Source organism: Aquarana catesbeiana, linkage group LG05 (genome assembly GCF_042186555.1).
Source record: "Aquarana catesbeiana isolate 2022-GZ linkage group LG05, ASM4218655v1, whole genome shotgun sequence".
NCBI lineage: Eukaryota > Metazoa > Chordata > Amphibia > Anura > Ranidae > Aquarana > Aquarana catesbeiana.
The window spans coordinates 618658966-618671838 of NC_133328.1; the positions used below are offsets into that span (position 1 = coordinate 618658966).

Here is a 12873-nt window from a genome sequence, read left to right on the forward strand (position 1 = left end):
GTTTTGGTACATCTGAAGATAAAAATCAGCAGAAAATCTGATAGTGTGTGTATGGAGCTTTAGGCTATTCTCCCCTGGCTGAATGTTCTTGGACTACTGTTTGAGGCTATTTTTGGTGGAATGTTTTTAGGCTATTATTTTTTATTATTACGTATTATAATTTTTGTTCTTGGACTGCTGTTTGAGGCTTTTTTTGGTGGAATGTTGTTAGGTTATTATTTTAAGATATTTTCTGTCCCGCTTGAATGTTTTTAGGCTTTTAAGCTGTTTTCTCTTCTGGACAAATGTTCTTAGGCTATTGCTTTAGGCCAGTGATGGGCGAACCTTGGCACCCCAGATGTTTTGGAACTACATTTCCCATGATGCTCAACTACACTACAGAGTGCAAGAGCATCATGGGAAATGTAGTTCCAAAACATCTGGGGTGCCAAGGTTCGCCATCACTGCTTTAGGCTATTATAGTCCAATCTTATTAGGCTATTGCTTTAGGCTATTTTCTCTCTTACTTGAATGCTCTTGGACTACTATTTGAGGTTATTTTTAGCTCAATGTTTTTAGGCTATTTTTTTATTATTATTATTATTATGTATTAATATTATTTTTTTTTTTGTTGGGGGGGGTTGTTGTTAGGCTATTGTTTTAGATTTGTTTTCTCTTCTGGTAAAATGTTCTTAGACTCTTTTATCTTAAGATTGAATCTCCTTAGGGTATTAGGTAATGTTACATTTGCCCGGCAAATACCGGTAGCAACTTAAATATCAGAATGGAACATTTCGCACGTTTTAAAAACATTTGCTTACGTAATGAAGTTGGCATCCCCTAAATAAAGCATAAGCTGCAGGGTCCTTTTCCAAGGCTTTTGTCTATATTTGTTTTATCGACAGTCTAAGCAGATCTGGAAGTATAGAAGATTTGGGGCTTGCAGGATATAACGGTGGATAAATGGATTAGCCTCCGTTCACTTAGTGGCACACTTATACATAACCCAACCTATGTGTCACCGGGAAGAGGGGGATGCAGATATCACAGAACATTGAGACCTGATTTTGTGATCAGGGGAAGGCCAGGAGAACAGGTATGGGATTTTGTAGATGGTGCTTTTGTGCCTTTATGTAGTGCATATGTACTGAGCTAGAGACACATCCAAGAATTTAACTGAGTTTTGCTGAAGCCTTGAATGGTTTGTCCACCTAAATATTTGGCACATGGAATTATTTAGGTGGACAAACCCTTCAAAATATTTTTTTGTTTTTTGTTTTTTATTGGGTGTTTCAGTGTTACACCACCTAACAGTGTCTCTGCACTGGATCTTGGGTAGGGAGAAGTTCAGTTATTTTGACACCAAACTATATATTTTTTTATCTTTTGATTTCACCATATATCCCGTTTGGGTTCAAAATGCTAAATTTTAACAACATTTTTAAATTTTGTCCAGACAAACTTTTAAATGTTCCCATTCAATGCACCTGTACTTTTTTATTATTATTATTATCAGCTCCTAATGCACGCTTTGAGAATTTCACAGTGTGCAGTGATATCTAGGGTAATGTATTATTTTATCATTTACATCATCTATTACAGCAGGCGTACTACACGTAAAACAATTACAAGAAGACAATTGAAGGTAGCCATAAAATGTATCTCTTACGTGAATTTCATAATCTTGCGTTAACACGATTATTCCCTAAAAAAAAAAAAAAAAAAAGCAAAGGACATATGAGGACTCCAATGAATGATCATGTTCTAATACATTCTCTAATATAACATTAAATACAAAAAGTTAGCCTGTAAAAAGATCAATGTACTGCTTGTGTTTTATTATGTTCTAGTAATATTTTTTTTCTGTGTATCGTTCTGAAACATATATGCATATGGTGCAACTAGGAAATCTTGGCAACTTGGAATTTTAGGAGAGGAGGTCAGCAGTGTCAAGTCTCATCCATTCACATTTATTTTAAAGGGTATCTAAACCCAAAAACAAAATGTAATATATTGCAGTTTTTTGGTCCTTACATGTGGTGTAGTGTAGTGATTTACTATGAAAAAAGTGGTGGTCAGCTCTCTTGATAAGCGAGGCCCCCAAATATTGCTCTTGGACACACATAATACAGACCTACTACAAGAGATGGTCCAAGGCTGCAGTCATGCTATAGATATTGAAATTCTAGCAAAAGTCGGCACACGACAAGATCTAATAAAAGGCTAATAAAAGGCATTTTTTTTTTAGACGTAAGGTTAAAATCCAAGTCAGACCTGCTGACATGTTTCAGCCTAGCGGCCTTCATCATAGCTCTATGATTAGGCTATGATATATCTATGACTAAGGCCGTTAGGCTGAAACATGTAAATGGGTCTGATTCGTTTTGATTTTACTATATGTCTAAATAAAGCCTTCATATTTTATTAGATCCTGCCATTTGCCGACTTTTGCTGGACTTCCAATGTTTGAACTTTGCCTACAGGGGCAGTTGTCTTTGCCCCCGTGCATCTCATTATCTGCACTGGAAACTGGGTTGAGCGCAGTGGATCCGTTTTGCATTTTATGCTATAGATATTGTTGGGGATATGCTTCAGGAGAAAGTCCTAGACTGGAGACACATTACATGAGACGTCTAGTGGCCCCATGGGCTGCACAAAAATTTCCAAAGGGATTAAGGTTGGGCATCAGAGAATTAAAATGTACATCTAAATGGGATAAGCCTAAAGAGCCCCTGCTACCAGACCGAAGCCTCTATTTGAAATATCTGTAACATTACATCATACTCAATATTTTATATTTTCCCCACTAGTTATTTAAACCTTTTTATTTTTTAATTTTCTGAACTTAAGCACATGCCCACCTCCAGCAATTCTGCATGTGCATGGGATCAACGCAGAATGTCATTGGAGTGAAAGCTCCGAGTCTGTTGGGTCTACAGCCATCATATCCAAGATAGTGACAACCATTAGAGCAGGGTTTCTCAACTGGGGTTCCTCTAGAGCAGTTGTCTCCAAACTGCAGCCCAGTTGCTGGATGTGGCCCTTTGCTTGTCTTTATCTGGCCCTTGGGGCACTACTCCACCAACTGACATCAATGATGGGGCTCCAGTGCTCCTACTGACATCATCAATGGAACACTATTCTTCTCATTGGCATCAACAATGGGGCACTATTCCTCCCATTACATCCAATGATGAGGCACTGAGGTCACTCCCACTGGCCACAGTCTGGTCCCCCTAAAGCCTGAAGGACAGTAAACTGGCCCTTCGTTTGGAAAGTTTTGAGACCTCTGCTGTAGAGGACGCTAAGGGTTCCTTGAGCAATGAGCAATTTCTGCCTTTCAAATGAGTAACCACTGACACTAATGATCTTTTTAGCTATCTGTAAGGGGGGGCAGGGGTATCTTCCCATTGACCACAAATGTAAGCTGCATTCTGCCCACTGACCATCACACTAATGTACTATGAGTTGCAAATATAATAATTATTAGCAAGGGTTCCCCCGAAGACAAAAGGGTTCCTCCAGGCTAAAAAAGGTAGAGAAAGTTTGCATTAGAGCCGGGGTCTCAAACTGGCGGCCCTCCAGCTGTTGCGAAACTACAAGTTCCATCATGCCTCTGCCTGTGGTGGTTCTGTCCCCCAGGGTTCTGTGCTGGGACCAATCCTGTTTATTTTGTTCATAAACAACCTGGAGGATGGGATAAATAGTTCAATCTCTGTATTTGAGGACGATACTAAGCTAAGCAGGGCAATAACTTCTCCGCAGGATGTGGAAACCTTGCAAAAAGATCTGAACAAGTTAATGGGGTGGGCAACTACATGGAAAATGAGGTTCAATGTAGAAAAATGTAAAATAATGCATTTGGGTGGCAAAAATATGAATGCAATCGATACACTGGGGGGAGAACCTCTGGGGGAATCTAGGATGGCAAAGGACCTGGGGGTTTTAGTAGATGATAGGCTCAGCAATAGCATGCAATGCCAAGCTGCTGCTAACAAAGCAAACAGAATATTGGCATTAAAAAGGGGATCAACTCCAGAGATAAAACGATAATTCTCCCACTCTACAAGACTCTGGTCCGGCCGCACCTAGAGTATGCTGTCCAGTTCTGGGCACCAGTCCTCAAGAAGGATGTACTGGAAATGGAGCGAGTACAAAGAAGGGCAACAAAGCTAATAAAGGATCTGGAGCATATTAGTTATGAGGAAAGGTTGCGAGCTCTGAACTTATTCTCTCTGGAGAAGAGACGCTTGAGAGGGGATATGATTTCAATATACCATATTGGTGACCCCACAATAGGGATAAAACTTTTTCGCAGAAGGGAGTTTAACAAGACTTGTGGCCACTCATTAAAATTAGAAGAGAAGAGGTTTAACCTTAAACTACGTAGAGGGTTCTTTACTGTAATGCCCCGTACACACGGTCGGACATTGATCAGACATTCCGATAACAAAATCCATGGATTTTTTCCAACGGATGTTGGCTCAAACTTGTCTTGCATACACACGGTCACACAAAGTTGTCGGAAAATCCGATCGTTCTGAACGCGGTGACGTAAAACACGTACGTCGGGACTATAAATGGGGCAGTAGCCAATAGCTTTCGTCTCTTAATTTATTCTGAGCATGCGTGGCACTTTGTGCGTCGGATTTGTGTACACACGATCGGAATTTCCGACAACGGATTTTGTCAAACTTTGTGTGTCGCAAATTCCTATGGAAAATGTGTGATGGAGCCCACACACGGTCGAAATTTCCAACAACAAGGTCCTATCACACATTTTCCTTCGGAAAATCCTATCGTGTGTACAGGGCATTAGCGTGGCAAGGATGTGGAATTCCTTTGCACAGGCGGTGGTCTCAGAGGGGGGCTTCGATAGTTTAAAAAAACTTTTAGACAAGCACCTGAACGACCGCAACATACAGGGATATACAATGTAATACTGACCTATAATCACACATAGGTTGGACTTGATGGACTTGTGTTTTTTTCGACCTCACCTACTATGTAACTATGTGGGAGTCATGCTTGTAACTGTCAGCCTTGCAATGTCTCATGGGACTTGTAGTTTCGTAACAGCTGGAGGGCCACTAGTTTGAGACTCTTGCATTAGAGGTTCAGGCCTATTGGATGTCAAAGACAAGGGAGGCCTTCCCAGGGAGAGTGGATACATAACCCAAGATAACTGGACAAAGCATTTAGTGAAAATTGTGGTTTTCTTTCCCCACTGGAGATATTTTCAATCATGATTTGTCCTGACAGGACGTAAAGTGGACATCTAAGCAATAGGAACACAGGCAGCTAACCCTTCCCCACTTTATCTAGGTCAAGTAAAAATGTTTTAGCTGGAGTGGGGCTTTTAAGGATAAGTGCATTTTCAAACAAAGGGTACTCATGCTTTTTGACCCACTATGTAAAGTAACCAACCCTCCCGCTCCCCAGTTGCACACCTTCCTCCAATCCCCCAGCGTCATGCAGAGTTTACGTCCTTTACGGGGAGAATCTTCTCTGAGCTGTAGATCCCCATAGACTGTTATGGCACCATTTGCCAAGTGTCCCCGACCTCAGTATACGGGTCTATAGAGGTCTATGGGGATCTAATGTGTAGGTACAGACAGCTGAGAATTTTTTTTACGTGAAGGATGTAGACATTGCAGGAGGCCGTGGCTGCAGGGTGGAGGTAAGTATGTATCTGGGGAGGGTGGGGTACTTTAGGTTGGGGTGGGGGGTGATGAGGGCCACAGAGCAGTATTACATAGTGACATCATAAAAAGACCAAGTGGTTCATCAAGTCTGCCCTCTTTAAACATTTAGGATTTCTCTTTTCATTTTTTTACTTCCAAGGACAGAATTTCTAGGGTCTAAGCTCCTACACATGGCCTGTCCATGGAAGTCAGAGACAGCTGGCAGTTATTTGGCATGTTCATATATTGCTGTCTGATCTCATCTCGTGTTTTCCTGGGCTCATGATTCATGTTTATTTTATCACAGTTTCTCTCGTATGATGATGAAGTTGAAGCCAGGCTGTAGGAGGCCACGAGGCCGAAGGAAATTCCTGGAAAATTGCTCACATCCAAAATGTTTAGCAAACACGCCCTGAGTTTGGAGGAACTCGGCGTCAACCTTGAAATCCTGATACACTCTTGTTTCTAAAATGAACCTATCTGTACCGAACGCATTAGGGCCCATTTACATTTTTACAATGCAATAATGTGCGGATTGTTGAAATGGATAGTCTGCCAGTGCAATAAAACATCCCAGAAATTGCACGTGACCTTAACTTTCTAATGCAATTTGCAATAACAAACTACCATGCGTTGCCATGTGTTGTGGCATGCTGCACTACAGGTGCATTGCCTCAATGCATTGGGGTGCCATTCAAGATGAATGGCACCCCAGCAATGCATGTTTAGCGTATTGTCACCATTGCAGTTAAAGTGGTTATAAACCATATACCCAGTGTAGGGACTATCCTCAGGTGATGCACAGAGTTTAAACAAATCCTCCTGTAAGTTGTACTTGTTTATCTGCAGTCTTCTCTTCTCTACATCCATTCAAAGTGCTGAATTTGTAAGCTTGTCTGAGAGTTCAGAAAAAAGGGAGGCGGAGAGCTTAAATTACAATCTGCAGAGCTCAGTGAGGAGAGCTCTGAGAGCTGATTGGTGGGAAGAGACACACCCCCCTTCACACAGCTCACAGGAACAGAGCTGGTGCTGTCAATCTGCCGGAGGTCCCTCCCCTGTCACCATTTTTCTCTTGGTGTCAGTAAAACTTGTCAGAAGTGATTCATAAGGATAGCAAAGGAAGGAAGCAGCAAAAAGAAATGATACTTAGAGGGTATTTACTAAAAAAAAGGACTTGGTGGAGGTGTGACTTTCTTTGCCTAATTTCTGCTACTTGTCAAGGAGGCATTTGTTCCATCCGTTTGGCGATCAGTTGCTATCAATTGCTGTTTCTATCTTGGAATGGTTGCTTTACTAAAGGAGTGGAGCAGGTCCCTTAACTTAGTGTAAAAATTCACTTTGGACATGCACGTCATTGGATAGTTTTTTTGGTAGGTGAACATGCCCCGCTCCTTTAGCATATCAGCTTCAAAATGTACTTTTTAGAAGCACTGAGAATCCAATCCCCAATTCTAACACATTCACCCAAATTAATTTTTAAAGAATACCTCTTCCACCAGGAGCGGCTTCCCCTCTCCCAAGTTAAATTCTTGTCCAGACATTGTATCAGCCTGAAAGCAAAAAAAAAAAAAATTATATAATTAAAGTAAAACTCAAGAAGCATGCATTTTCACAAGAAGGACATTAATGAAGACTCACAATTAAAAATGCATTGTAACTTAAGTGGTTGTAAACCTCAGACATGAAATATGAACAAAGCCTATCCCTCTATAGTGTGGACTTATCAGTCCAGAGCGCTAAGTGTCATTTCTCAAAAACATGTATAAAAAGACACCCAGGCAGACCAAAAATTAATTAGTGCACAGGGTAGTTCAAAGTCAGAATCGTATCCCTATGCTGAGGCCCCCACCTAAATGAACAGTTGTGGTTCCCCCTTAAGGACTGAGCCTCTTTCTGAGATTTGTTGTTAAAAACTGTTTGTCTAGCTAGAAAATTACTTAGAACCCCAAACATTATATATATTTTTTCTAACACTTGAGAATAAAATGGCGGTCGTTGTAATACTTTCTGTCACACCGTATTTGCGCAGCGGTCTTACAAGCCCACTTTTTTTGGAAAAAAATACACTTTTTTTAATAAAAAATTAAGACAGCAGAAAAGTTAGCCCAATTTTTTTTTTTTATTGTGAAAGATAATGTTACACCGAGTAAATTGATACCCAACCTGTCACGCTTCAAAATTGCGCCTGCTCGTGGAATGGCGACAAACTTTTACCCTTAAAAATCTCCATAGGTGACATTTAAAAAATTCTACAGGTTGCATGTTTTGTGTTACAGAGGAGGTCTAGGGCTAGAATTATTGCTCTCACTCTCCTGATTGCGGCGATACCTCACATGTGTGGTTTGAACGCCATTTTCATATGCGGGCGCTACTCATGTATGCGTTCGCTTCTGCACGCGAGCTCGTCGGGACCGGGCGCGTTTGAAATTTTTTTTTTCTTTTTAAATTTATTTTACCTTTTATTTTTTATTTTTACACTATTCTTTAAAAAAAATGGTGTCACTTTTATTCCTATTACAAGGAATGTAAACATCCCTTATAATAGAAAAAAAGCATGACAGGACCTCTTAAATATGAGATCTGGGGTCAAAAAGACCTTAAAAATGCAATAAAAAAAATAAAATAATTTTGCCATTTAAAAAAAAAAAAAAAAAAGGCCCTTTAAGAGCTATGGGCGGAAGTGGCGTTTCTGCAATGATATGGAGACGGGTTGGGGGTCATCTTCACTTTACTCATCTCCATGTCACACAAGGAGCAACATCTGATCGCCTCCACTGCTGGCGACGGCTCCGGTAAGCGGCGGAGGGCGCCAGAGCGTGGCGGGAGGGGGGCGCTCCTCTCCCGCCATCGATAAGACTCATCTTTCGGCGAATCCACCACAGAGACCAGTTTTATCTTAAAGCTGACCGCCCGCTGAAGAAGAGGATACCAGGGTTAAGGTAGCTAGCTGCTGCCATAACAACGATATTCCTCTTCAAAGTACTGACATATAACGACGGTGGGCGGTCCGGAAGTGGTTTAGGTCATGCATAAACATGAAAAAAATGGGGATCAGAGATCACCAAGAAACCTTATAAAGGAACACCATGGACTTAAAAAAAATCAACTTTAATTAATATGTTTAAAATGAATTAGTACAAAAAATTACCACTGATGCAAACATTAAAAATGACAACGTTGTCAAACAACTCAGAGACATACCGGAAGCACACCTCATACAACCACCACACTCCTCACTGAGCTCTGCAAAGCATAACTTCAGCTTTCTGCCCCCTGCTTTCCTGAAGCTCAGACATGCTGTATAAATTCTGGACTTTGAATGGACGTAGAGACGAGATGGCTGCAGGACAGGGCTGCTGATAGGAGGGGACCACCGGTCCTCTTGTAGGGGGACCCGGCACACAGAGAAGAACAGAGAAGAACTGATGACAGAACAATGCCCTCCGTGTCTCTCACCCAGCAACTGAAAGCCGGTTTGCTGGATGAGAGACACGGGGGGCCCAGGCAGTCCCTTCCTTGGATGATGAGCTGGCCATCGCTGAACTCCTTCCCCTGCTGGTCCTCACATCTGGGGACAGGAGACGGGAGGCTGGAGCAGAGAGAGAGGAGAAGAGGCAGAGAGGAAACATCCAGCAGGAGGTGCGCTGTATTGTCCTCTCCCTCCCATCAGAAGAGCGTTCCTCTGCACTCAGTATACAGCCCATGAGACCACGGATCGCTCTTACTGTATATCGCATTGCACTGTATACACACAGCGCCCCCTATCCACATTTCCTGCTGCAACCTAAAGAGCAACCTTTGGATGAGATAGGGGGATGGTGTTGGTGTGTGTATACAGTGCAATGCGATATACAGTACGATTCGGCCTCATGTGCTGTATACTGAGTGTAGAGGAATGCTCTTCTGACAGGAGGGGAGAGCAGAACACAGCACGCACCTACTGCTGGCCTTGTGGTGTCTTCCCACTGTAAGTTGGGGGGGTAGGGGTGGCTATTTGTGTTGGGAAAAGTAATAGGGATTTGGGGAGGGGGGATATGTGCTGGGGGGGGGGTTGAACCAGGAGAGGGGATATTTGTGCTAGGAGGAGGGGGGGTGGGGAGTAGTGCTGGGAGGGGGATTTGGGTAGGGAGGAAGAATGTGTTCTGGGAGAGGTAATTAAGAGGAGGTTGTGCTAGTTGGAGGGATTTGTGGGAATTTGTCCTAGGAGGGGGATTGAAGAAGATTTGTGCTGGGAGGTGAGATGCGGGGGGATTTTGTGCCAGAAAGGTGTGGGGGGAATTCGGGGCTAATAGAAGGGATTAGGGGGGGATTTGTGCTGGCAGGGGGGATTTGGGGGGTGGGGGAGAAGATTTGTGCTAGGATAGAAAGTTTAAAAAGAGGATGTGTGCTAGGTAGGTAAATTTTTGGGGTGAGGGAGATTTGTGCTAGGAGGGGGGGATTCGGGTGGGATTTGAGCTACGGTACGGGATTGGAGGGGCAAAGATTTGTGCTGGGAGGGGGGATTTGGGGGAGAAGATTTGTTTTAGAATAGAAAGTTTGATGTGTGCTAGGCGGGTGATTTTTTGGGGTGAAACAGAATGTTTATGTCCACTAATGATGATTTTCATGTATTTTTTGTGAAAATATCGCTTTGACACGGGGGGGGGGGGGGGGGGGCATTCGGTAGGCTGTATGGGGCCCCATGATTCCTAACAGTGGCCCTGCTGCAGATAAACAGGTCACAAGCAGGTAGGATGATTTGTTTTATCGCTGTGTATCACCCGAGGCCACTCACTTCACTGGGTATATGTGAGGGATTACATCTGTGGGTCTAGTGTCTGTGGTAATGGCGGGCCATAGGTCATAGATGTATAGAGCTAAAATAATGCCATTGTTTGATGCTGAATTTAAGCACACATGATATATACTGCTATTATGTTCTTATTTCCAGCCTCAGGGTTATGCTGCGGGTCCAATGCTGAGACGTGTCCTGAGTTTTATTTTTGAATTTGTTGGAGAGCGAGGTCTGGTATCATACTGACTCTCAATTGTTCTGTGTTTGCTATTTTGTATGCTGTACGAAAACGACAATAAAAATAATTTTTCAAAAAAACAAAAACAAAAAAAAAGTGGAATTTCTGCCTAATGCCGCGTACACACGGCCGGACTTTTCGACCGGACTTGTCCAATGGACGCCGACGGACCAAATCCGGCGGACAATCCGATCGTGTGTGGGCTTCACCGGACCTTCAGCGGACTTTTCCAGTCGCAAATCTGACGGACTTTAGATTTGGAACATGCTTCAAATCTTTACGTCGTAACTCCGCTGGACCCAGAAATCCGCTCATCTGTATGCTAGTCCGACGGACAAAAACCCACGCTGGGGCAGCTATTGGCTACTGGCTATCAACTTCCTTATTTTAGTCCGGTGTCCGTCATCACGCATGAATCCGTCGGACTTTGGTGTGTGTAGGCAAGTCTGGTCATTGAAAGTCTGTCGAAAGTCTGTCGGACGGGCTGTCGGACTTTTGTAGCTGAAAAGTCCGACCGTGTGTACACGGCATTACACTAACTATCCTTAAAAATGTTCCATCCCGACAGAAAACTGGCTTATCTTTATTCCTTTACACCCTTTTCTTTTCTTGTATTGCGATATAATCTATTCACCTGTAACCTATTTCTAGAAACTGTGTAAAAGGTTCAATAAAAAGTTATTTGACAAAAAAAAAATCTATCCCCCTTCCTGCTACCGAACCTGCCCTATGTCAAAAAGATTTGTATACACATTTTTTTCAGTCTGCTCTGGTCACATGATCCCTCAGTTCTGGTCACATGATCCCTCAGTTCTGGTCACATGATCCCTCAGCTCTGGTCACATGATCCCTCAGCTCTGGTCACATGATCCCTCAGCTCCTGCTCTCCTGTATCAGGGAGCATTTGGAATTCCGGGAACACTGACGTCATCCAACAGGTAGGTATACACATTGTTTTGCCATAGGGTATACGGGGTAGGTTGTAGAAGGAGGTCATTTTTAGGAATAGTTGGCGGAAGGCAGGAATTCGACTTAAAAACTGAACCCCAGGAATGATCAGATCTCAGATCTAAGAAACTGCTTGGGAAGCTGAAAGTCATTGTTGTAGTCGGTGCTACTATAGTGATCACAGCCCTCTTCCGGGTCCTGTGCTGAGTGGCTGCCCTTCTTCAAAGTAACGATGAGGGGGGGTCCTTTTCATGGAACCACCGCCTTTTAAAAAAACACATTGTAATGTATACAAGGCATCCACTGATTGGACGAGGTAGAGGTTATGACATTGCCACCCCTATTCTCCACCTCGTTCAGTCACAGGATACCTTGTATTCCTTGAAAAAAATACAAGTCAGTCTTTGAATGGCAGCAGTGTAGAACAAGCAAGCCCCCTTAGGTCAGTGTACATTGGGGAAGTTGCTCAGCACAGGACCCAGAATATCTCAGCTCCGACCACTACAGTGATTGTCATCTTGCCCAGTAGACCCTCAGGTATGAGATATGCATACTAACATTGTTCCAAGCTGTCTCAAAGTAACTATGCTATAAAGACCATACCTGGACATCCGTTTTAGATCTATAAAAATACAGCGAAAAGGACAATAAAAAAAAGAAACACCATATGAAGGTGTAGTCTAACTGAAAAACAACTAAATCACCATTACAAACACATATGTAGGTCATACAAGGTTGATGTAGGGCAACATGGGGAAACTAACAGCATTCTGAAGAGGTCAAACGGTACCAGAACTACAGGTGTTGGGTCAAATTGTCATACGGGTACACAAGAGATGTTTGGATGGTGCAACCAATGCCGGTAGAGGCTTGTGTGAGCTAAACTAAAGTCCTTTGGGATGTTTATTGGGGCAACTAACAGAGTTCCAAAGAGGTCAAATAGTACCGGAACTGCAGGTGAGCAGACAAATTGTCATACGGGTGCACAAGAGATGTTTGGATGGTACAATCAATGCCGTTAGAGGCTTGTGTGAGCTAAACTAGAGTCCTTCAGGATGTTTATTGGAGCAACTAACAGAGTTCAATAAAGGTCAAATAGTACCGAACTGCATGTGCGCAGACAAATTGTCATACAGTTGCACAAGAGATGTTTGGCTGGTACAATCAATGCCCGTAGAGGCTTGGTTAAGCTAAACTAAAGTCCTTTAGGATACTTATTGACTGTTCCACAAGTTAAGACATTCTTATAT

The 12873-nt window shown here is 42.7% G+C and overlaps 1 protein-coding gene and 1 long non-coding RNA gene across 2 annotated transcripts in view; one reads left to right on the plus strand and one right to left on the minus strand.

Annotated features, from left to right (window-relative positions):
- NDRG1 (N-myc downstream regulated 1) overlaps positions 1 to 12873 on the minus strand; it is a 91135-nt gene that overhangs the window by 56894 nt on the left and 21368 nt on the right. Inside the window, exons 2-3 of the mRNA XM_073632273.1 lie at positions 7151 to 7213; positions 1649 to 1684 (exon numbers count right to left, since the gene is read on the minus strand). Coding sequence (XP_073488374.1) covers positions 1649 to 1684; positions 7151 to 7204 — 90 coding nt within the window. The 5' untranslated portion in view covers positions 7205 to 7213. The remainder of the gene's footprint in view (positions 1 to 1648; positions 1685 to 7150; positions 7214 to 12873) is intronic.
- Positions 897 to 7254, plus strand: LOC141145521 (uncharacterized). The gene is made up of 2 exons (XR_012244572.1): positions 897 to 1075; positions 5971 to 7254. It is a non-coding gene; the product is annotated as an uncharacterized lncRNA (long non-coding RNA).